The 25,873-nt window shown below is 37.5% G+C and overlaps 1 protein-coding gene across 3 annotated transcripts in view; it reads right to left on the bottom strand.

Moving 5' to 3' along the window:
- Positions 1–25,873, bottom strand: part of rftn1b (raftlin, lipid raft linker 1b) — a 123,141-nt gene that overhangs the window by 70,604 nt on the left and 26,664 nt on the right. For 2 of the 3 annotated variants that reach the window (XM_084385487.1, XM_084385489.1), the window contains exon 3: positions 1,144–1,324. In XM_084385487.1, coding sequence (XP_084241613.1) covers positions 1,144–1,324 — 181 coding nt within the window. The remainder of the gene's footprint in view (positions 1–1,143; positions 1,325–25,873) is intronic. The other variant, XM_084385488.1, reaches the window with a different exon arrangement.

Here is a 25,873-nt window from a genome sequence, read left to right as displayed (position 1 = left end):
TGTTTAAAAGTTTGGGGTCTGTAAGAATCCAGCTGGCTTTGCAAAGAGGACGTGGCAGCACCAAATCTATTGGACCCTAAGAAGTCTTAAAGCCCCCCTGTGGTGAAAATCCAGTTTTTAATGTTGTTTATGTGTCTATGTGGTGTTTTTAATGCGCTTTAAGACAAAGCATGTGTAAATTCATAAGTCGACACCATCGCTGAGTATTTCCTCCTTAAAACTGCAGTGAACCAAAGACAGTCTCAAAAACACGCTTTGAAATCGCTGGTGTTTCTGACGTCACAAACTACCTTGTAACCAATCAGATCAACGTGTGATCGTCAACCAGTGGATCTCTGAGATGAGTGAGTGAGTGGAGGCGGGGCTCATTTGCATATTCATAGAACCACGCATACTAAATGAGGCGAGGGTGTCGAGTTACATTCAAGATATTTGAAGGCATGAAGAATTTTTTCTCAAGGAAAAACGTTTAAATTAGTCTTTTTAGTGATCAAAGATGAGTTTTAAGGGATAAAATTATTGACAACAGGGGGACTTTAAATGTAAAGTAGCAAGCAGCCTGTTGAAGTGTCAGATAGAGGGTGGCACTAAATCATGATGTTTTTGGTGATAGAAATCTTGAGGAACATTATAGAGGATTTGAGGCAAAAAAAAGTGGGATATCAAGCGTAGCGTCAGTTCTGGCAAGTCACGTTAGTCAAGCTCGCATCAGTGACTCTCAGCTGATCCACGTCTACCTATAGGAATACGACGTCTATCACTGTATACATATATAAGCTCCTTCAGTATTATCAGCGGCTATCGCGTTTCTCAGGAGCTCATTACCCTCCTTCCTCCCCAGCTCCTCCTGTCTCAGTCAGGATTTGGCATTCGTTGTACTTTAAAATCTTGAATTAATGATATCTGCAATACATTCATGCTGGTTCTGTTCTTTCCCATAAGGGGGGTTATTGCTGCTCTTATCCATGCTAGGCTAGTTCTTGCCCAGAACAGAACCATACCGCCAATCCAAACTATATGCTAATTGTAAATCGTATTTGACGATAGTGGTGCTGACAGAATTGACCCCTGTAATAAATGTCAGCAGCACCTGTGGAGTTCATGTTCCCGTCGTGTGTGTGTGTGTGTGTGTTGTGACCCCACCTGTCGGAGACTCTGATGAGCACGGCCCGGTAGAGCTGGCGCTGGATGCTGGCGGGCTCGGGTCCACACGGGTGAACGAACGGGTGCACAGCGCTCAGAACGAAGCCCTGCTGGTAGAGATCCTGAAGCTGAGACGGCAGCTCCCTCACCGAGGACACACACAGCGTCGACGTCCCATCTGCTGGAGGACACACACGCGTGAGAACAGCACATCACACACTCACACAGCGTTCTGATGAGAAATCCTTAAAGGTGTGGTATAACAGCCTTTTCACAAGATGTAAAATAAGTCTCTGATGTCCCCAGAGTGTGTGTGTGAAGTTTTAGCTCAAAATACCCCACAGATATTTTTATATCGCATGTTAAAATTGTCACTTTTTGAGGGTGAGCAAAAACACACCGTTTTTGTGTGTGTCCCTTTAAATGCAAATGAGCTGCTGCTCCCGGCACAGGGGGCGGAGCTTCAAGAGCTCGTGTTCTTTTACCTCACACACACATGCACTGGAGATTTCAAAAACGTTTAGCCTTTTCTGTTCAAACCGGAGTCAGACAATGATGGAGAGACTCGAGAAGTGGCAACATGTAGAAGCAACAGGACATTTCTGAATGGTTAGTTGATGAATTTATGAAGCTGATGTGTAGTTATCTTCTAGCCATTGATTAGCATATTCTGTCTTGATAATCTATAAATCGTGTTCAGGGGGCGGGGTTTATGTAAATTCTAGGGTTGGTGATGTCACTAACCCGGGAGGAATGTGGTGTAGTCTCTACCAGCCGTTTGTTGTAGTCCTTAAAAAGCGATTTCTTTAAAAGCAAATAGCGTCGTAACTTTGCAGATGTTGTTTATGCTCAAACAGCAACATTACACACTAACTAAAGTTAGAAAAGTCAAATCATAATCAACCACCCCTTTTAAATAACACAAATAACAAAATATTCAAGAAGGAATATTTAAAGTCACCACAAAATCAAAATTGACAATTCTCTCTCTCTCTGTCTCTTTTTTCTACAGATTATTAGTGTTTATTATGAGTTATTTATCCGTGCACACAACTGTCTGCAAACTGGCATCTAGATCCCGGAGGACACACACGGGTGAGAACAGCAGATCACACACTCACACACACATCGGGCTGATGATAAATCCTTCTTTTTATATAACAGAATTGTTGCCAAGCACAGGAAGGAATATTTTAAATCGGCTGGAAATCAAAATGTACAATTCTTCATTTTTCTTTTTTTTTTTGACATATTGCTGCTGTGTTTATCATAAGTGATTTATGCATGCACACAACTGTCTGCAAACTGGCATTCAGATCCCAACTTCCTACGATCCAATTAATTCCCTAAAGACAAGATACATTGTTGGTTTCATTACACAAACCGTTTCACTCAGATATACGTCTCAATGCGGAAGAAAAGTCTATCGAAAAAGGAAGAATATTTCATTTTCAGTGTGCATGAGTATAAATTATTTAATAATATTTTCAAAACATTTAAATATAAGAAAAATGCCAAGCAGAGGCTTCTATAAGTAATTTTTTTTTTTTTTATATGTGCATATTTTCGAAACATTTAAACATGAAAAACGCCAGAGGCTTCTAGGATTTTTAAAACAAAACATTTTATTTATTTTTATTTTATTATTTTTTATTATTTAAAAAAATGAAAAATTGATATATAAAAAAATAAAAAAAAATTTTTTTTATATTATTATTATTTTATATAATTTTTTTAAAATGTAAAATTGTATATATAAAACATTTTTAGAATATTTGTATTTTAATAATATATTTATATTATGTTCTTGTTTATTCATTTTTTATTATTATTTTATATTGTTTTTCAAATAAAATAAAAAATGTGATATATAAAAATGGCTTATTTTTTTTAAATATTATTTTAATTATATTTTTATTGGACATTAGACAGTAATATAGGAAAGTATAGGTCATGTCAGACTGAACCCGAGTCCAGCGTGAGCCAACAGCTCTGACATGTTTTAAAGATGTGCATCACTTTATAAATCAACATTAAAATCATTGCCACTAAATCATGAATATTTAATAGGCTATAACGCCGTACAGACACTGGACAGTCAAACGCAGTTTGTTGTTTTTCAAAGCTCTTTTCTCCGGGAGGATTGGCTAGTTTGTTTGCGATGTAAGAGAGGATGAAGACGGGGTCGCGTTCGCAACTGGTGCCTGACTAACCTTGTCTATGATTTAATGGGCCTGGTGAAAAATCCAATTAAATGTGATTGTTTATCTGGACGTGAGAGGAGAGTCTTTTACACAAGAGCTTTGCTGTATCTGACAGCCCAGTCACGCCCCGCTCCGGCTGTAATGAGATACACTGGGTGTTACTGACCACACGCTTCAGAGTGGGAGGAACATTTTTTTCCCCCATTTTAATCTAAGTCTTGTCTGGGCATAATGGGAAAAGAGAGAGGGAGAGAGGAGACATGCAACATAACAGACAGAAAGTGTCAGAATCGCCCAGCTGTGCAACAACACATCAGATCTGTCTCTCAACGCAATCCAGACGGTCATATGCTAATGAGAGAGCAGGACTGAGGGGAAATCACGTCTGTGAACACACACACACACACCGGTGTCAATGAGTGGACAATGCGTTGTTAGTGTGCAGTTTAAAACTGGTGACATTATAGCGCACATTTTGAAAAGAACATTTGAGAATTAATTCTATAATGGGCCTTGTTTACATGTTTGAATGACATTTGCTATGCTTTTGAGTTGACTAAACTCAGTATGCATCCTGTAAACCGTATGTGACATTTTTTTTTATCAAGCATGAAATACCCAGATTATCGGAGATTTGCCAAATAGCAAAACAATGCAATGCAATTTCTGCTTCTATTTCTGTGTCCAAATGATTTTCGTATTCAGTATTTTTGTCGTTTTCCAGTACAAATATCTAAACAATCTCAAATCAAGATACGCTTCCCATAGAAGCAAAATAATGTCAAATATTAAGTCTTGTTTTTTATCAAAATTAAGTGAGATTGTACTATGCCATAAGAAATCAAATTTATTGGCATTTTTATTTTATAAAAAATAAATTGTATTTTATTTTATTTTTATTTTATATAATTTTCTTGATTTAAGCATAAATTTCAGTCTCTTGATTTTTATTTTTATTTTTCTCAGAAAACGTTATCCTTTAGCTAATCATGTAAATATATGTTAAGAATGTTCCAGTATTTTGGGTAACACTATATTTGAAGCCTTTATATACAGTATAAAGTATTTTAATGCATTAATTAATGCCTCGTTATGCACCTTATAATGATCTCATGAATAACTGTAACCAGTTATATGATAATATTATCGATTCATTGAACACCATAATGCATTAAAACACATGATGTAACAAGACATCTGCAAATATTATAATGCATTTTCAATTTGCTTACAATGATTTATGAATAGATATAATGCATTATAATGTACATTATGAATACCTTTATAATGCATTATACATAAAGTGTTAATGGTATTTGTACTGGAAAACAATATAGAATTACTGAGGAAGAAAATAATTGTGATATCAGCTGCAATTTACTCAAAATATGATAACTGTGTATGATATGCATTGCATGCTAAATGCATTCTGTAAGAAAGTTAGTAAGTTGTTATGCAAACACAGCCGGCTGGACGCAGGGCTTTGCACAACTGTCCCAGAGAGACACACACACACAGTGTGTCTGTCTGCTCACGCGCTCAAATAAACCAACCCGAACTGTTGCCCGGAGTGAGTGTGATCCAAAAATAAACCCAGTCGAACGGTCAACGGTGCTTCCCATAAACTGTATGTCATATGTGTGCGGTTTACTGGAAGAAGCTGACTTGCACGCTGAGCTCAACCTAAAGATGAACAGGAAGTCATTTAAAGCTCTAGACACTTGTTCTGCTTTTTAAAGTTAGAATAAATCTATTTATAGCGAGACAAAGGCAGATATGTGTGACTCGACAGCAGTTTTGGAAAGTACATGTTGCTCAGCTAAAAACGCCTCCCTACCAAACAAACAATATATTCCCAGAGAACATGTTCAGATCCAGTCATGCTTGCAGATTTATCTCGGTCCCTTGCAAATTGAGCAATATTTATCTGTTGTTTTTGCTGTAGAAACAGACTAAAAGTTGCTTTTTGCACCATCTGCTAATGCCGGGAGAGTTAGGAACATTTACTAGCCATGGAATGGTTTGTATTTTATATTTTAAAATCCAGTTTTTAATGTTGTTTATGTGTCTATATGGTGTTTTTAATGTGCTTTAAGACAAAGCATGTGTAAGTTCATAAGTCGACAGCATTGCTGAGTATTTCCTCCTTAAAACTGCAGTGAACCAAAGACAGTCTCAAACACACGCTTTGAAATCGCTGGTGTTTCTGACGTCACAAACTACCTTGTAACCAATCAGATCAACGTGTGATCGTCAACCAGTGGATCTCTGAGCTGAGTGAGTGAGTGGAGGCGGGGCTCATTCGCATATTCATAGAACCACGCATACTAAATGAGGCGAGGGTGTCGAGTTACATTCAAGATATTTGAAGGCATGAAGAAAGGAAAAAACTTTTAAATATGTCATTTTGGTGATCAAAGATGAGTTTTAAGGGATAACATTATTGACTACAGGGGGATTGTACTGTAAGTACTCGTCTATACTTCAGTGTTGGTGGCTTGATGGAAGGAATGTTCTACATAAAAGTCATCTATTAAACAGTGTTATTTTGTTGTATTTATACATTTCACTCTCGTTTGGCACTTTGCGAGTGTTAATTTTGCTCTCTGGCTGTAGGTAAAAAATACAAAGAGGAGACAAAAAAGTGATTGTGGCCACGTGATGTTCTTCTTTTCCCAGGCGTAATTCCAAAGTTCTATTGTTAAATAGCACACACACACAAAGCAAAGCAAAGCAAAGCAAAGGGCGCTTCAGGCAAATCATTGGCCAGCTAAAAATAACCCTGGATTGCTCAATCATATTCTCCACAAGCTGTGAGATAAAACGAATGATGAGAAAATAGTCCACAGATACAAAAGCCTGATAAACGGTACATGCACGGTCGGATCTGGTTAAGCATAATTAATCCTGGTATGTTTGATTTGATTTTTTGCTTTGTGTGTGTAAACAGAGGCAGAAGCATGCTGGGTTTGCCCTCTCACATTCAATGTTATTCGCTCTCTTCGCCGTCTCCTCCTGTATGCTTTCCTGTAGCTCAAACAGAAGAGCGCTGGCGCTTGCAACGTCAAGGTCATGGGTTCGACTCCCAGAGAAAGCAAAAACTGATGAGAATGTAAATGTGTAAAATGCAATGCAAGTCGCTTTGGATAAAAGCGTCTGCCAAATGCATAAATGTAAATGTGCACTTGTGTCTTGTACATAAAACAATAAGCATCAAATTTGATTACAACAAACACACATTGGGATGTTGCTTGAGTTGGCCTTGATCACTCCCTAAATGGCAAAGTCTGTGGCAGCCAATACAGAAAAGTCTTGTTCAGATCAGCTTTTGATAACGTGATCCTGTCGCTCATCCCATAGGAAAGACAAATCATAAAAGAGCTAATAGTTTCTCCGAGACACTAATGAGAAGAAATGGAGAGCAAATGCACAAGCCTCTCAGATAGCCGCTTTTTACAAAGTGCACGAGTCCACATTACAATTTACAGTGATCTGTTATCAGAGGAGACTGTCTAAGTTATGTATTTCAGAAATGTACAGATACAAATCACACTTAGCTAAAAATATATTAATTTAAACAATGTCATAATTTAATGCAGAAACAATGAGCTCATTGAAGTAATGAATACCTGTTTGTTAACAAATGATTATGACATTTTGAAAAATGTGATATATATCTTCTTTTGCAATTAGAATTGCATTAATTCTGTAACTCTATAGAGGGAATGCATTGACGTCACTTTCCCGCAGGAACACACTGCCTCCGGACCGATGGCAGAAGAGCTGAGAGTGACTGGATTTAATAGGAGAAACTGTGAAAACACGAGTAAAACAAACGATTATCAGTTTAAACTAAAGGTTGGACTCGATATTGTGTTCCTTACAGCTTACCAAAGATCCAGTGATCATGGATATCGACATGCAGCAGGAATCGTGTTTCCTGACATTTATATGTGCCTGATTTCGACGCCGGGGAAATACATAAAGCCTGTGAACGCTTTATATAAATACAATATAGGTCTAAATCTGGGTGATCACTTATATCAATGTTATATATCATCATATCTCAAACTTTTTTTGCCAGTGTTTCTTTAGAAACATCCAATTATTCAGAATATATACGATGGTAAATATTTCTAGATGAGTTGTCAATACAATATAACAATATATAGGGTGTGATTTTACCCCATAATTCAGCATATCGACACAAAATGAAAACTGCAAATCCTCCTTTCTCTGCCTGGATCCAGTTGTTTCTGTGAATCACAGCGATTCATTTGCTTCTCTGTTCTGTAGCTTTCGGGAGTCTGTAAATATATACCTCAGATTTCTTGTCAAATCTAGATATACAGTCGATCTCAAAGCTCTTTCCCGTTTTAGATGTGTTTTGTGTGTTTTTCACGCTGAAACACTGAATGCTGTCGCTCAGTGTTTCTGCCACTCGGTGTGTGTGACCGGCCGACGGTGACGTCACACGCATAAACCCTCTATATGAGTCGTGTATCTTTATATATCTAAAGTCTGTGGTGGACACACACACATCTGTGTGACGCTGAAGCAGATTCTTGTGTGCCTGAAAGGGATGCTCATGAGGCCTGGAAGAACCAGAAAATTGTCTGTAAGCCTAATTGTCTAATTTTTAGGTCCGAAGGAGAAACAAAGTTGATGAAAAACATATTTGAGCAATAACATGTTCGTCTGTGATTTTGTCTCAGCCTTGGGTAATATTCATTAATGTCAACATTTTTATCTGGAAGAATTATTATATCAATTATTTGCAAATAGCAAAGTGTGGAGGGCAAATGTGACATTTAGCAGGTTTAATAATATCCGTTTGCTTGCGAAGCTCCACATCTGTAGCTGTGTGCCACTGTAAAAGTTTATTTCCTGTGATTAATAATGGTAAGAGTAATAATGGTAACCCTTGCCCAAAGACATTAGACACAAAAACTCAATTACAGCAGCAGACTGTGGCCGACGCCGCAGAGACTATTAATAAGAAATGTAATTATTTTTACATTAACTCTAATACACGACCCATCCAAGAGTGAATGATTACTCAGGAATACATACGAGCTTGTGTTTTCCAGCAGGAATTTTTTTTTTTGGTAAGGATTGCTCTTTTCTGGTTCTTCCAGGCCTCATGAGCATCGCTTTCAGGCACACAAGAATCTGCTTCAGCGTCACACAGATGTGTGTGTTTCCACCACAGACTTTAGATATATAAAGATACACGACTCATATAGAGGGTTTATGCGTGTGACGTCACCGTCGGCCGGTCACACACACCGAGTGGCAGAAACACTGAGCAACAGCATTCAGTGTTTCAGCGTGAATAACACACAAAACACATCTAAAACGGGAAAGAGCTTTGAGATCGACTGTACAACTAGATTTGACAAGAAATCTGAGGTATATATTTACAGACTCCCGAAAGCTACAGAACAGAGAAGCAAATGAATCGCTGTGATTCACAGAAACAACTGGATCCAGGCAGAGAAAGGAGGATTTGCAGTTTTCATTTTGTGTCGATATGCTGAATTATGGGGTAAAATCACACCCTATATATTGTTATATTGTATTGGCAACTCATCTATTAAATATTTACCATCATATTTTCTGCATAATTGGATGTTTTTAAAGGGATACTCCACTTTTTTTGGAAATAGGCTCATTTTACAACTCCCCCAGAGTTAAACAGTTGAGTTTTACCGTTTTCGAATCCATTCAGCCAATCTCCGGGTCTGGGGGGTCCCACTTTTAGCATAGCTTAGCATAATGAATTGAACCGGACAAGACCATTAGCATCTCTCTCAAAAAAATGAACAAAGAGTTTCGATATTTTTCCTATTTAAAACTTGACTCTTCTGTAGTTACATCGTGTACTAAGACCGACGGAAAATGTAAAGTTGCGATTTTTCTAGGCTGATATGGCTAGGAACTATACTCTCATTCCTGCGTAATAATCAAGAAACTTTACTGCAGTACCATGAGTCCAGCAGGCGTAATGATATAACGCAGCACCTGATAATAGTCCCCAGCTCAGTAGCCTATTATCAGGCGGCATGTGCTGCGTCATATCATTACGTCTGCTTCACCCATGGTACGGCAGCAAAGTTTCTTGATTATTACGCAGGAATGAGAGTATAGTTCCTAGCCATATCAGCCTAGAAAATCGCAACTTTACATTTTCCGTCGGTCTTAGTACACGATGTAACTACAGAAGAGTCAAGTTTTAAATAGGAAAAATATCAAAACTCTTTGTTCATTTTTTTGAGAGAGATGCTAATGGTCTTGTCCGGTTCAATTCATTATGCTAAGCTATGCTAAAAGTGGTACCGCCAGACCCGGAGATCGGCTGAATGGATTCGAAAACGGTAAAACTCAACTGTTTAACTCTGGGGGAGTTGTAAAATGAGCCTATTTCCAAAAAAAGTGGAGTATCCCTTTAAATAAAAACTGACAAAAAACGATACAAGTTTTATATAAATATAACATTGATCCCCCAGATTAGACCTACCTATATTGTATTTATTAAGGGTGTAACGATGCCCTCATGTCACGATTCGATAAATATCACAATACTGAACTCACGATACGATATTACTGCGATACTCCAAGACATGATAAAAGGTTAACAAAAAATGTACTGTTGATTAAAATGGTAAATTTAGTGTTACATTGGTGTGTAAATGAACAGGCTTGGATTTGGTGTTGGAAGCCCAAAGCACAGGACAATAGAGACACCAGAATAACAATATTCATGATTCTGAAGCTGAAAACAGAATTATTTTAGATGAATATGCTTGATCTCTTTCACTGACTAGATATATTTATTATAATGTAGGACACTTTTACTGGTAACATCAGACATTTGGTATTATTAGGACCCACAAATATTCCCCCATTGCATTATTATACATTATATTCAACATTATATACAGTATAGTAGTTTAATGTAGTCACTAAAACTATGAAAAGTTGAATTTTTTCTCACACAGTAATTTTTATTTTGGGTGAACTATCCATGATACATATTGTCACTATCCACGATGCATGTTGCATTTTTGTATTGCAATATATTGTGGCATGATATCTTGTTAAACCCTTGGTATTTATATAAAGCGTTCACGGTCAAATGTGCTTTATGTATTTCCCCCGCGTCGAAATCGAAACACGATTGTATGTCAATATGTATGTCAATATCCATGATCACTGGATCTTTGGTAAGTTGTAAGGAACACTATATCCAGTCCAACCTTTAGTTTAAACTGATAATCGTTTGTTTTACTCGTGTTTCTCGCAGTTTCCCCCATTAAATCCAGTCATGCAGAGTTCTGCCACTCGGTCCGGCTGAGGGAGTGTGTTCCTGCGGGAAGAAAGTGGAGAAATTTGGAGAAAGTGTAACGCACAAAATGGCGGAATAAGCCCCGCCTTCTAAATAAACGAGCCAATCTTGATGCCAGATTGGTGACCAGCTTTGGAGAGTTTGATGTTTCCCCATTTAAAGCGACAGGAGTTGTACTTGCGTTCTCCGAGCCCTGAACGTTCACGAGCCAGTGCATTAAAAAGAAACGAGAACTGAACGAATGAACCGGCAGAAATGGCTTGGTTAGCGTTCTGCCGCTGGGAAAAACGCGGTTCAATCCGCTTTGCATGAGGTTTGGAATAAAGATCTGTGGGAAGGAACTGCTAATGTTTTTACAGAACGTTAGGCAGTTCTTATCTCATGACTATTAACGACATAATACCTTAGTTTTAATCAACTGGAAAGATCCGGTGAGATAAACGCCATAAATAACGTGAGGCATCTGTGAAATATTGTTTGTCTGTGTCTCTAATGAAACAGGATTATTTTGCAGTGTCGTGTGTGGAAGTATTTCTTGAGGCTTTGCTCCGTGGAAGACTGCTTTATGTCATTAGTAGTCATTGCTCACAGTCGGCACACGAGCCCCAGGGCACCGCGGCGCGCGTTAATTACTTCACTAATGACCCTTTGTGAGAGAATCAAGCTGTGGCTGTGGAGCCGTTCCCAAATCTCTCTCCTCCCATCATCCCTCCTCTTCATTCCTCTCATATCTAGAACCTCTCCATTGATCCATTGACCTGTTTCTTTCCTTCAACAACAGTTTTAAACAATTTGAAGAGGGCCTGATATTCCCTTTTTCATAGTTTTGATTTGTTTTGGGGGTCTAGAGCAGGTTTTCCTGCTTGAATGTTGATTATTTTCCTCATATTCTCCATTGTTGCGGCTCCTCTCTTCCCAGTCTGTCAGTAACGCTCTGTTTAGTTCCTGTCTCTATGAAGCCCCTCCTTCTGAAAAGCACACTCTGCTCTGATTGGTCGGCTGGAGCAGTGTGTTGTGATTGGTCGAGCGTTTCAAGTGTGTTTGGGAAATGTCCCGCCCCTTACCATAACCGCCAGTTTAACACACTACTAACTAACTCAACCAGGCCCCGCCCCTTTATTCTGCGTATGAATTATTTTCACAACAGGGGGACTTTAAATACTTTATTCCCACTTTTAAAGGGTAACTAAACCCTAAACCAACTTTTTTTAGTTAATGATCTGTAAGAATGGGGCTTTATTAGTGCTGTTCATTGATTCGAGTAACTTTTTGGACATTTGGGTATAAAGTGTTTTAATTCTACAATATATGGTGTAAAAACGTCTCTGAGTGCTGCCCTCTTCAGGTTGAATGGTGGCTACTGCAGTTGAATTTTCCTATTGGATGTTTGCGGTACTGCGTGACGTAAGCAGGTTCCAGCTCACCACGCCCTTGGTACGAGCTAGCGTAGATTTATCTGTATTTAGTACAGTGGTCGGGAGGGTACATAGGTGTTGTGTTGCTGGTTGCAACAGCACTGCTGGACTGCATAGCTTTCCAGCAGACTTGGAAATTAGGCGCCAGTGGTTGCATGCACTTGGCCTGGAAGACCGTGAGTTCCTGCCTAGAGCTGGAGTGTGCAACCTGCATTTTACGCGGGATTGCTTCTCCAACACAATAGAGGTGGAAATGGGCTTCTCCACACAGCTCGCGCTGAAAAGCGACGCAGTGCCAAACGCTGCTCCTCCTGCATGGACTCCACCACCGCAGTGGCGTCTTGATCATATATATTTTAATCACAATTTATGGTTAGGCTAAAGTTAATCCTCTGGGGTCGACAAACGCGCCGGCGCATTTTGCTGGATTTTTTCACATAGCGGCAAAATATGAATATGCCTATAGAGCCTATGCCTACTTTACGTCGTCTTGCGACCCTGTGAGTCACTCTCCATTTTAGAGTCTGACAGCAGGTCTCAGGTGCACGCCCCCCCGCTCAGCCCCGCCCTCGGTTCGTCCCCTCTATCTCCGCTGGGCTCTGCCCACTTTTCTAGCATTTTTTCAAATATTGCCAGTGGGTGGAGTCAGGCTCTGACCAGGGGTTTAGTTACCCTTTAGATGCCCGTTAGATGCCTTATTTCCACTTTTCGAACATTTTGTACATTTTTATTTAAAACAAATGCCTCTTTAAGCTGATATGCAAGGGACAAGAATGAGTTAAAAAAACGGCGGATTCGAACACATGTCAGTCACATCAAAGCTAACACAACCCACCTTATTCTCCACACACTGATCCTGTTATCAGACAGGTTTCTTTTGTAATTTTGTCTGGCTCAATCAGACAACGGTGGGCGGGGTTACTGTAAATAGCCTCCGCCAACAAGGTGGGCTATTTACACTTGATGTTAAAGTGGTGAAAATCCAGCTTTTAATGTTGTTTATGTGTCTATGTGGTGTTTTTAATATGCTTTAAGACAAAGCATGTGTAAATTCATAAGTCGACACCATTGCTGAGTATTTTCTCCTTAAAACTGCAGTGAACCAAAGACAGTCTCAAAAACACGCTTTGAAATCGCTGGTGTTTCTGACGTCACAAACTACCTTGTAACCAATCAGATCAACGTGTGATCGTCAACCAGTGGATCTCTGAGCTGAGCGAGTGAGTGGAGGCGGGGCTCATTTGCATATTCATAGAACCGCGCATACTAAATGAGGCAAGAGTGTCGAGTTGCATTCAAGATATTTTAAGGCATGAAGACATTTTTTTCAAGGATAAACCGTTTACATATGTCATTTTGGTGATCAAAGATGAGTTGTAAGGGATACAATTATTGACTACAGAATGACTTTAATAGACACTCCGTACATTTTATTTCTGCTTTATTTCAATGACCAAAAACAGTTAGTTTTAGTTAACATTAAGAAAGGATTCAGCTCAGGTCACAGCGACACCTGTATAATACCTGCACCAATGCTCTTCTCTCGCTCTCAGACTGACTAATCTTCTGAGGACCGCTCGCTCTAAAGTACGAAGACACAAACAAGAAGTGGCAGCTACAGCTCCCTAGAGACATAATCATCCATCTAAGGCCAGATTGAGTGTTAATGCCTTGTTTAACCACATACACATCTTTATAAACACTGCAAAAACTCTAGTAGGAACAACTAGCTATTCTCTCCTAGCCAGATCAATCGATGCAGAGACATATTTTGTCCCTTTGAGTTCGAGACATATGCCGTAGAGTCTGTTTCCCAGACTATTACCCTGCACTTGACTCTCTGAAACTCAGATATAATCTGGCAGACGGAGGAAAATGTTGATATGATGTATTTCTTCTATATAAATCAGTTTATTGGTCGTAACAGTTGCAGTAACCGATTACAGACTCATATATCTGTTGTTATTGGACGTTAAAACTGCACTTGATGTGAAACCACTTCACAGTGATGAAATAAATAAATCATGCAGTTAGTCATGGCATATTGCAGATGAAAAACCTTTGATTTCATGTGCGGCACTAAAACTGAAGCAGAGATCAGCCACGAACGGCGAACGTTTACACACCCTCACGACTCACGTCCTTCCAAACTTTCCTTCTTCAGTGGAAAACACCAGGAGATGTTTAACACAGTGTTCAGCGGCGGTGTGAAAGAGTTGAGTGTGAGGAGAGTGCCTTTTAAATTCCATTTCAGTTCCTGAAAGGGCAATTGAGTTTTAATGAATTTTAATACTACTGCTTTAACTCAAAATAAATTCACATGACTAAAACTGGAAAAGCAAAGATACATTTTGGATATTGGCTTAACAAAGTCTTGAAGTTGTATAGGATAGATAGATAGATAGTAGATAGATAGATAGATAGATATAGACAGAGACAGGATAGATACAGTGCTATGCATACGTTTAGACACCCATGCTAAAGTCGACTAAAAATAGGAATAAAAAATCATCTTTTGGAAATTGAACTTAATGCCTTAATTTAAAAAATGAGGAAAAATCCAACCTTTAAGGACACCAATTTTCTTTGTGAATGAATAATGTATCGTAAATAAATAAATGTTCTTCCTTAAAATACAGGGTCCATAAGTGAATACACCCCTATGTTAAATTCCCATAGAGGCAGGCAGATTTTTATTTTTAAAGGCCAGTTACTTCATGGATCCAGGATACTATGCATCCTGATAAAGTTCCCTTGGCCTTTGGAATTAAAATAGCCCCACATCATCACATAGCCTTCACCATACCTAGAGATTGCCTCAGAATTTGCAATTCTGTAAATTACTGTCATTCCAGTTCAACTCCAGTTCAGTTCCAGTTCATCCTCCCCTGAGTTACGGCCAATTCAGTCTGATCGCAGTGAACTGACACAAAGGCAGTTCATCAGCTCTGAATATTGTGTCCCGATTCTCACTCCGTTCTCACAGAACAAATACAGTAATAATGAACGGATTCGAGTTTTAATATTTCCGACCGAGCCGCTTCTTTACGGACTGCAATTTTCCACCGACTGAATTTTCCAGGCGCTAATCAGACGCCGCAGCCTGTGTCTGATGGGATGCATTAAAGGTGATTTGTTTTCCAGGTAAAAAGGTTTTATTAATAGCCTTTTAGTGGAATTCAGTCATTTGCTTGACAGGACATCTCGGACGCCAGTCCACTGTTGCTAAGTGACAGCTCTCGGGAAACAAGCTCTGTTAAGTAGAGGCGGCTTGTTCATCAGTGTTATTTCTGAATCCATTGATGAGCGTCTGGAAAAGCTGAGAATATTACTCCGTTGCCTTTGTCGGAAGGCTTTAATGGGCCCAGTGCAGCAGTCACACTCAATATAACAATCAAGTGCTATTCAGCCCATGCAACAGTCATCACGACACAAGTGAAGAAATCAATTTGATGCCGTCTGATTGTGGCACTTCTGACATGATACAGGAGCCGCTGGGCTGTTAATTCATGATTTCACACACTGCTGTTTCCTGACGGATCATGCCGTCACCAATCCCGGATTATTTAAGCAGCAACCGGACGGAGGTTTGTCCGTCAAGCTCTGAAGAGAAATGATAAATAATGTGTGGCGACTGAGGCAGAGTCATAAATGTAATTTAGTGAGGCGACAGAACAAACACACATCTCTGTCATCATGATACATAGATAGATAGAGGATAGATAGATAGAGGATATATAGATAGAGGATAGATAGATAGATAGATAGATAGATAGATAGATAGATAGATAGATAGATAGATAGAGGATAGATAGATAGAGGATAGATGGATAGATAGATAGATAGATAGATAGATAGATAGATAGATAGATAGATAGATAGATAGATAGATAGATAGATAGATAGATAGAGGATAGATAGATAGATAGATAGATAGAGGATAGATAGATAGAGGATAGATGGATAGATAGATAGATAGATAGATAGATAGATAGATAGATAGATAGATAGATAGATAGATAGATAGATAGAGGATATATAGATAGAGGATAGATAGATAGAGGATATATAGATAGAGGATAGATACATAGATAGATAGATATAGGATATATAGATAGAGGATAGATAGATAGAGGATATATAGATAGAGGATAGATAGGTAGAGGATATATAGATAGAGGATATATAGATAGAGGATAGATAGATAGAGGATATATAGATAGAGGATATATAGATAGAGGATAGATAGATAGAGGATATATAGATAGAGGATAGATAGATACATAGATAGATAGAGGATATATAGATAGAGGATATATAGATAGAGGATAGATAGATAGAGGATATATAGATAGAGGATAGATAGATACATAGATAGATACATAGATAGATATAGATAGATAGAGGATATATAGATAGAGGATAGATAGATAGAGGATATATAGATAGAGGATAGATAGATACATAGATAGATAGATACATAGATAGATAGAGGATAGATAGATAGATAGATAGATAGAGGATAGATAGATAGAGGATAGATAGATAGAGGATATATAGATAGAGGATAGATAGATAGATAGAGGATATATAGATAGAGGATAGATACATAGATAGATAGATATAGGATATATAGATAGAGGATAGATAGATAGAGGATATATAGATAGAGGATAGATAGATAGATAGATAGAGGATATATAGATAGAGGATAGATAGGTAGAGGATATATAGATAGAGGATAGATACATAGATAGATAGATAGAGGATATATAGATAGAGGATATATAGATAGAGGATAGATAGATAGAGGATATATAGATAGATAGATAGATAGATAGATAGATAGATAGATAGATAGATAGATAGATAGATAGATACATAGATAGATACATAGATAGATACATAGATAGATACATAGATAGATATAGATAGAGGATATATAGATAGAGGATAGATAGATAGAGGATATATAGATAGAGGATAGTTAGAAACATACATAGATAGATAGATACATAGATAGATACATAGATAGATACATAGATAGAGAAATTATAAATAATGTGTGGTGACTGAGGCAGATTTATAAATGTCATTTAGTGAGGCGACAGAACAAACGCACATCTCTCTTTCTGCATCATGACACATTTATGTGTATCCTATAAATATAGGAATGCACAACTGTTCAAAAATACGGGGGCTGTAACATTTTTTTAATGTTTTCTGAAACGTTTTTTTCTGCTCACCAACACATTTATTTGAAAAAAAGAAAAATACAGTAAAATTGTGAAATATTATTGCACTTTAAAATAGCTGTTAATATACTGTAATTTATTCCTGTGATCAAAGCTGAATGTTCAGCATCATTACTCCAGTCTTCAGTGTCACATGATCCTTCACAAATCACTCTAATATGATGATTTGATGCTCAAGAAACATTTATGATTATTACCAGTGTTAAAAACAGTTGTGGAATATACATAAATGTACATTTTTTGATGAACACAAAGTTCAAAAGAACAACATTTATTTGAAATAGGATCTTTTGTAACATTATAAATGTCTTTACTGTCACTTTTTTTTTTTTTTTTTTTTTTTTTACCCACCCTGTTATATACACACATTATTTAAACACACTTGTGTTAGATGCGATTAATCACAATTAATCGATTTGACAGCACTAATTATGATACAGTAATAGGGGTTTTGGCTTTATAATGCCAATTATGAGTGATATTGCTATTTGCTGCCTTTCTGTTTTGTCACTGAGGCTTTTATATCAGCTTTGCATCTTTCTTCGAATCTGAGGACTTTTTCTGCACTAATTGTAGAGGAAACTCTGCATGTTCATCGATGTTCCTGTAAACGCTTCTGCTTGCCTTTCTGCAACCCTTGCCTTTGTGTTTGTGTTTGTGTAGTTGCATAAGAAGCAAAGACCCGCTGATCATGATCTCCCATTAACAGCCTTGGAAATGTGAACATTCCTCTGGGATTTGTTCTTTAAACATGCCATAATGTGCATGTATAAAGTACACACTGTCTGTAATTGCTACCAGAATGCAATGGGGCTGAATGCAATACACTTTAAATGCAATTAAACATCTGCATGTCAAAGCATGACAAGATCGACAGCGCTAAACAGGGTACGTCCTAAAATAGCTGACAACACACGGGAAGTTCTTCTTTTCGTTTCTATGAATTGTCATTCTAAAGATCCTGCAAATGAAATGATTCAACTGGCCTTTCCTTCGGACAATGAAGTCTTTGCAAAAGCATTTAGTTGTTTGAAACATCAGTGAAAGCTTCTCGTTCCTCTCTTTAGGGCTTTCTTCTCATCGATGAGACTGAATAGGTCAGTATTGACCAGATATTGAGCCGTCGTCTCACTTGAATCCTCACCAGCGCCGTTCTTGAAATATATTATTTGTTCTTGGTGTTATTCTTGGTGTAACCTAAGAGCTAAAATGTTTTAATCTATGGCACCAAATTTGTTCGTAATCTTTAACTTGAAAACGAGACATCTGACACTTCCTAACAAAAAAAAAGAAATAAACCTGTGTACTTTCTTATTCCCAAATGCCAATCATCTCATGGCAGACGTGTGAAAAGAACGGAACAACAGGTGGTGGATTGCCATGGAAACAGATCTGTGATTCCAGGCTGATTCCATGGAAACACAAGTCCAAAAATTGGGAGTAGAAATATGAGAAATTAGTGTTTTTTTTTTTTTGAGAAAAAGTCCATCTGCAAAAATAACCAAAGATTTTCATCAAGCTCCGAAAGAAAATTACTTGGATGATAGTCGAGCCAAATCGAGTGCCACAAATGTTCACTTCAGTCCGATCCAAGAATGAATGGAAATTTAAAAAGAGTTCAATGACAAATAAGGATGAAAAACGAAACCAATTCAAGAAATGTAATTGAGAATGCATAAGCCATAAGTTCTCAGACATCATATTCATGACGGCTTCATACATTTTTGAAATCGTTATATCCTTTTCAAGAAGCAACAAAAAATCATTAATTGTAGTTTAGTTGATCTCAGAGGACTTTATTATTAATATTTGTGTAATATTGTAGCTGTTTTATACATTATAATTCACCTTTTTATTAGCAAAAGCTTTAGGATAACATGCATATGTATGTTTTCATAAACAATAACGATACAATAATTGAAACTTTTTTTGTTATTGCATTAAATACTTTATCGTGCAATTCTACATAAAACAATGGTGGATTTAACATCAAAATTCTATGTTAAAATTCATATTTTAATGTAACATTCTTCCTTTAAATACTTCAAGAATCATTTTTGCATTTTTATATTATTTATTTGAAAGAATTAAAAGAGCAGTTTCATTTGCATCCCTGTGCTGTTCAACTGTTGATTCGGGATTTGGAAAGTAATAAGTAATGCAATACTTTTTAGAGGGAGTAATAAGTACAGTAATGTAATTACACTGGAGAATATGCAATTAGTAGCTCGTAATTCATTACTTTTCTAGAGTCATTTACCCAACGCCGGTCATGTTGAATCAGATCTGCAGATTTATTCTGTGATAGTCTATAATATATTTGTTTTGCATTCCTGTCATTGCATTTTTTTTGGTGGACAAATATTAGTTTTGAATATTAATAATATTAAAAAGTTCAAAATCACAAATTAAAACTTCAAGGCATTTTGTACGAATTGCATTTTTATGCATCACTAGTCGACCCAAACTCAATAGCACCGGCTTTCCAACACTGAGCTCATCAGCTGTTGTTTGCCATGTCATTATTTCATTCGACGTCCCTCGAAAAAGCCAAACTTTCAGATGTTGCGTATCTTTTTTGTTTCTCAGTTTATATCAAAATGCATTTCACATTTCAACCCATAGTGGTGCACACAGTAAGAAAAGACCAGAAAAGTCATTGAAACTGGAAACGGAGGCTATGGAGGGGGGGAATAAACAGCATTTTTATGTTCTGTTATTGTGATGTCTTATTTTATTCCAGGACCCAGAGAGACGCCTGACAGATGGAGGTCAGATAAAGCCACAGAACCGAATGGAGTCGCTGCAGATTCTGCTGAGATCACAGAAAAGGTAGTGAACTTTCTCCCATGACCTTTGAATAATGTGACCGGTTCGCAGAAGAGTTCACTTGCAAGATTGTGTTTGCTTTTTATCTTTAAAGGAATAGGTCACCTAAAAAATTGCCTTCATTAAAAAAAAAAAAAAAAAAAAGCCAGGACACATTAAAGTGGCAGTAAAGATGTTTATATTGTTAAAAAAGTTTCGTAAGTAAATGTTGTTCTTTTGAAAGTTCATCAAAGAAAAATGCATCACTGTTTCCACAAAAATATGAAGCAGCACAACTGTGTTCAGCATTGATATTAATAATAAATGTTTCTTGAGCATCAAATCATCATATTAGAATGATTTCTGAAGGATCATGTGACACTGAAGACTGGAGTAATGATGCTGAAAATGCAGAAAATATTTCATAATATTACAGTTTTGATCACGTAAATGCAGCCTTGAGGCCTGTTGCTGAAGCTGGTTTCAGTTTCTTCACAGGAAAGTTTGAGCAAACTGGTTTTTCGGGCTCAAGAAGGTGGATAGGTTTTTAGCATGTTCATCAGCATGTTAACTTGTGCTACACGACTCTCGAGAAGGTTTTATTCTGGGTTAAAGATCGCAAACTAAAAGTGGACCAATCAGCTGTGAGCAAAGTGACATATATATCTATCTGATGCGATAAGCCACTCCCCCCTGCATCCCTCGCTCTAAATGAAATCCACAAGTGAAAGTGGTGAAGCCAACATTGGGCTGGTCATGTGATCTCACGTCTGTTTTTTAGGCTGCCAATATCATTAAACATTTTGTTTATTTTTGTGTAAAATTTTTCTAATGACAGTGAATCTAGAGAGGATTTGATTGGACAGCAATCTGTGAAGTGCAGGATGAGTAGTATATCTTTCCGTAAGAGAAATACTAGGCGTTTCTCAATGTCAAGGAAGGATCCTCGGAAGCCAGAATTTCGAGGATGCTACGTCATCGACATCCGTCGAAGGACTGTTCCAATGTCGAGGATCCTCGGAATTTCCACCAAGGACTGAGTCCTTCGTTCGAAAAATATCCCATATACTGGAAAGGATGCATATGTGTAGCCTTCGCACTCTCAAATCACCCACAATCCTATGCGCGCAGCTTTGCTATCTTGTTCAAAAAATTCAAAATGTTGGACGTTAACCGAGTCGGAGCGTTAACGGATCAATATGCTTTCAAATGTAAATATATTTACGTTACCAAACATTTGTTTTAAAAAATAATTACATCCATTATGTTATGGGTCAAATTGACCCGCACTGTTTAAACACACTTAACAGTCAAATAATCAATATGATTAAAAAGGAGTTTATTGATTTAAAAACGATTATATTGCCTGAGTGAACAGAACTGCGTCCATAGCAACGCTCTGTTTTTCATTTTCACTGACGTAATGACGCACTTGCTAGCCTGTTCCATTTACGTGTTCTCCGAATGCTAAAGAGGAGCCTCGCCTAGCCTCTGAAGGAAGTGACTTGGAAGGACCAGTCCTGCCAAGGAAGTATCCTTGACATAGAGAAACACCTACTGTCTATATCCTCGACATTTTTACATAATAAAGCCTCACAACTATAGATAGATAGATAGATGGAGGGATGGATGATGATGGATGATGGATGGAAGATAGATAGATAGATAGATAGATAGATAGATAGATAGATAGATAGATAGATAGATAGATAGATAGATAGATAGATAGATAGATAGATAGATAGAGGGATGGATGATGATGGATGATGGATGGAAGATAGATAGATAGATAGATAGATAGATAGATAGATAGATAGATAGATAGATAGATAGATAGATAGATAGATAGATAGATAGATAGATAGATAGATAGATAGATAGATAGATAGATAGATAGATAGATAGATAGATAGAGGGATGGATGATGATGGATGATGGATGGAAGATAGATAGATAGATAGATAGATAGATAGATAGATAGATAGATAGATAGATAGATAGATAGATAGATAGATAGATAGATAGATAGATAGATAGATAGATAGATAGATGGATGGATGATAGATGGATAAATGGAAGATAGACTGATGGATAGACAAACAGAGTGATATAGATGGATGATTTTGATATATATATATATTTCTCTGTGAGAGAATAAGTGGACAGGGAAAGGCTCGTTTGTTGAACGGCTGTTGTTTATCCCACCGCTGGAAACCTGACGACTGCATGTGAACAGAGTGGATTCTGCCGGCTCGTCAGCGGCTGATGCTGATGTGAGATGATTGGTGGTGAAGCTCCAGTGTGTTTCAGATGCTGTGATGTAAAGCAGACGCTCGTGGTCGAGGGCAAACATTCACTCGCCCGAGTCGTGAAGCAAACCAGCTTTATCAAGACGCCGACAGGCACATCAATGCCGGAGCCACACGCTCTCACTCACAGTGACAAAGTGGAGGTGTGCACCAATAAATGTGCTTTACTCTGACATTAAACTGAGGCAAAAGCCATTTAGACGACAGCGGCCTGACACGGGGAAGATGTTGAGCAGAGTAAGATGAAGCTCTTCCCACAAACAGCAGTATAATCTGAAACACACTCAGCTTTGCTGAGAGCAACAAAACAAAGAGCTTTGACACGGACTCTGTCGAAAGAGAGGAAGGAACTTTGCACAGATCTGCACTTCCTGTTGACGAGAACACACACACACACACACACTCGCTGCTTCTGACAACACACCAAAAACAACACTGATTTCACATATGGAGAGAGACTAACCATAGCGGTCGAAGGAAGCAAGGGAATAGTTCGCTGTCCTGTTACTTTCTTAAAAGCATTAGAAGCACAAATCATATTTTGATCATCTAATATAAAAATAACTAGAAATTACTAGTTCCATGTCAAATGTCTTGACTTTATCCAACAGCACTTTTTGGAAAAAAAAATAAGTAATGTGGAATTGTCAAGTTCACATAACTTAATGTTTTCAATTAGGCATTGTTTATTTACTTAATCATTTTAAGGTTACAAAAAAAAAATGAAGTAAGAAAGTAAGTGACCTGAACACTTAGCTATTGAACTGATATTAGTAAAAAAAAAAAAAAAGTATTTCTTTATTTTGTCCCACATTATGCGTGTTGCATGTGCAGAAAAAAAACAAGATTTTTTGTTTTCCTAAAGCTTTCTTTCACGGGCAAAGAAAGAGTTTCAGATCTTTTTTTGTACCTTATTTGTGTAAAAAAAAAAAAAAGAAAGAAACCACTACTTTGCACTGAAGCGACATTATATAGCTTCCCATTTCAGGACTGTACGTTTAATGCGCATTGATCTCTCCCTCAGATGTTTTCCAAGGCAGACACGATATCCTTTAGAGAGATTAGAGGAGACTTAAAAAGAGAAAGTCTCCTGGCCATCCCAAGACATATAATAATACAACATACACTAATAACCTTGAAATCTGACCGAGGTATTACGCATTTCATGTGTATTTATAGCTCAGGATGGATGGATGGATGGATGGATAGATGATAGATGGATGGATGGAGATATAGATGGATAGAAAATAGATGGATAGATGGATGATAGAGGGATGTATGGATGGATAGATGATAGATGACATAGAGGGATGGATGGAGAGACAGATAGATAGATAGATAGATAGATAGATAGATAGATAGATAGATAGATAGATAGATAGATTGATAGACAGACAGACAGATAGATAGATAGATAGATAGATAGATAGATAGATAGATAGATAGATAGATAGATAGATAGATAGATAGATAGATAGATAGATAGATAGATAGATAGATAGATAGATAGATAGATAGATAGATAGATTTGAAAGGAACAATTCTGAATTTGCATAAGCCTGAAGTATAGGCACAATTTCTATTTGTGCATGAAACTAATTTGAAGCATTTAAGCGTAATCCTTAGATGTAAAGGTTTAATAATAATAAAAATGCTCCGCTAATAGAAGAGCTTTGCGTCGTCAGCGTCTCGAACGTTTGATCTATATTTCAGGAGCATCTCTCAGAAGAGCTGAAGGAATCGATGCATCAGAGAGAATATAAGAGATGAAACCCTTAACCTGAAACAGGAGGTCTGAGCTGTGGCTGTCCTGCGGGTCCGGGGCCCGAGCTCATCAGGCGTCCACACGGGGAAGGTGAAATGAAGGAAGGTAATGTCTGTGAACGAGTCTCCCGTGGCGTCCCTCACACACTCAGCCTTCAGAATAAAAGCAGCAGTTCCTGAATCACCTGCTCTAATCCTGACTCAACTACACACGTCCTCGCACTCCCGCTCCGCTGATTTACACACACAAAACACCTTGCAATATTGACTGACAGGCTGAAGAAAGGTATTGCATTTTAATAATCTGCTTATTATATCAGGGTTGTGATTCGAGGGCGGCGTGTGGCGGAGAAGCCGTCCGTAAGTGTGTTTTCTATTCCTCGTCCTCATGACATTTTACACATTTCAAATCACATTTGAGGGAAATAAAAAAACGTGCAGGGCATCTTAAGCTCACGCTGGCGTTTCACCACACGACTTATTACACAGGCTGATGTGTGTGTGTGTGTGTGGGATGCGTTTAGACTAAATCACAACAAGCAGAGACTTTTGGTCTAATGATCCCTGAGAAAAGTGTTATTGTTCAGAAGTTTCTCTTTAATTGTGTGTGTGTGTGTGTGTGTGTGTGTGTGTGTGTGTGTGTGACCAAGCTTTTTTTTTTGTCAAACTGCTTTATCAGTAAAATCCAGACCAGCACTAGACAAAAAAACATGTTATTTTAATATTCAGTGTTATTTTAATATCTTTAAAATATTATTTGAATAGTTTTTATTCATATTTTGAAGACGTTTTTATTGCTGTGTGTGTGTTTAATTTAGTTGTGTGTTTTTTTTTAAATCCATCTTTAGTTATTAAGTTTATTTTAGTTTTAGTTATTTTATTGCATCAAGTTAAACTAGAAGAAAATTAGAAATGTTGCCCTGGCAACTAGATGAAAAATAATAAGTTTAAGGTTTTTTTTTTTATTCTATATAAAAGTATACGTTTTTAAAGTCTCTTATAATTATAATAACACTGACAGAGTAACATAATAAAATGATAGAATAAAATAAATTCTAAATAGCAGCTCAGAAAATGTGTTCTTTAATTTGATGAGAAACGTTTGATTTCATGTTTGACTTTATTGCAGGTTCTTCAAATCTGACTCTAGAAGAGACTTGTGAGTTAAACTGTCTATTTCTGCAACAATAAGTGACAAAATGAATGCATTATGTGTGATGTTCCTGTTCTGTATTATTATTAGAGGAGTAAATTAAGTTAGTAACGTTGCTTGGCGCTCATCTTAATCACAACATCTGGTGCACGTCGCGATGTCACCACAACATCTTAAGATAGATTGATGGGTCAGATCTCGAAGCGGTGCCTGTGGAAGAAAGCAATGCTTCAAGTCTACCACGGATGCATACATTCGATTAAAGAAATGTTCAGTCTAATGCTTCGACCCGCGCGGCGTCAGGGAACATTGAGCTAGCACAGGCAGTCTTGCGTGAGGAACTTTATTGTCTTTGCCTTGTAGATGAGACATTTCTGCTCATTCCTCCCCCTCAGTTAAAGTGCTTTGCAACTCCTTCTTCATGAATAGCAATATATTTGCAATAATAGAGGCAGTGCGGAGAAATGAAGCGTT

The sequence above is a fragment of the Rutilus rutilus genome (assembly GCF_951802725.1).
Source record: "Rutilus rutilus genome assembly, chromosome: 17".
Taxonomy (NCBI): Eukaryota; Metazoa; Chordata; class Actinopteri; order Cypriniformes; family Leuciscidae; genus Rutilus; species Rutilus rutilus.
This window is presented reverse-complemented; position numbering and strand designations above follow the sequence as displayed.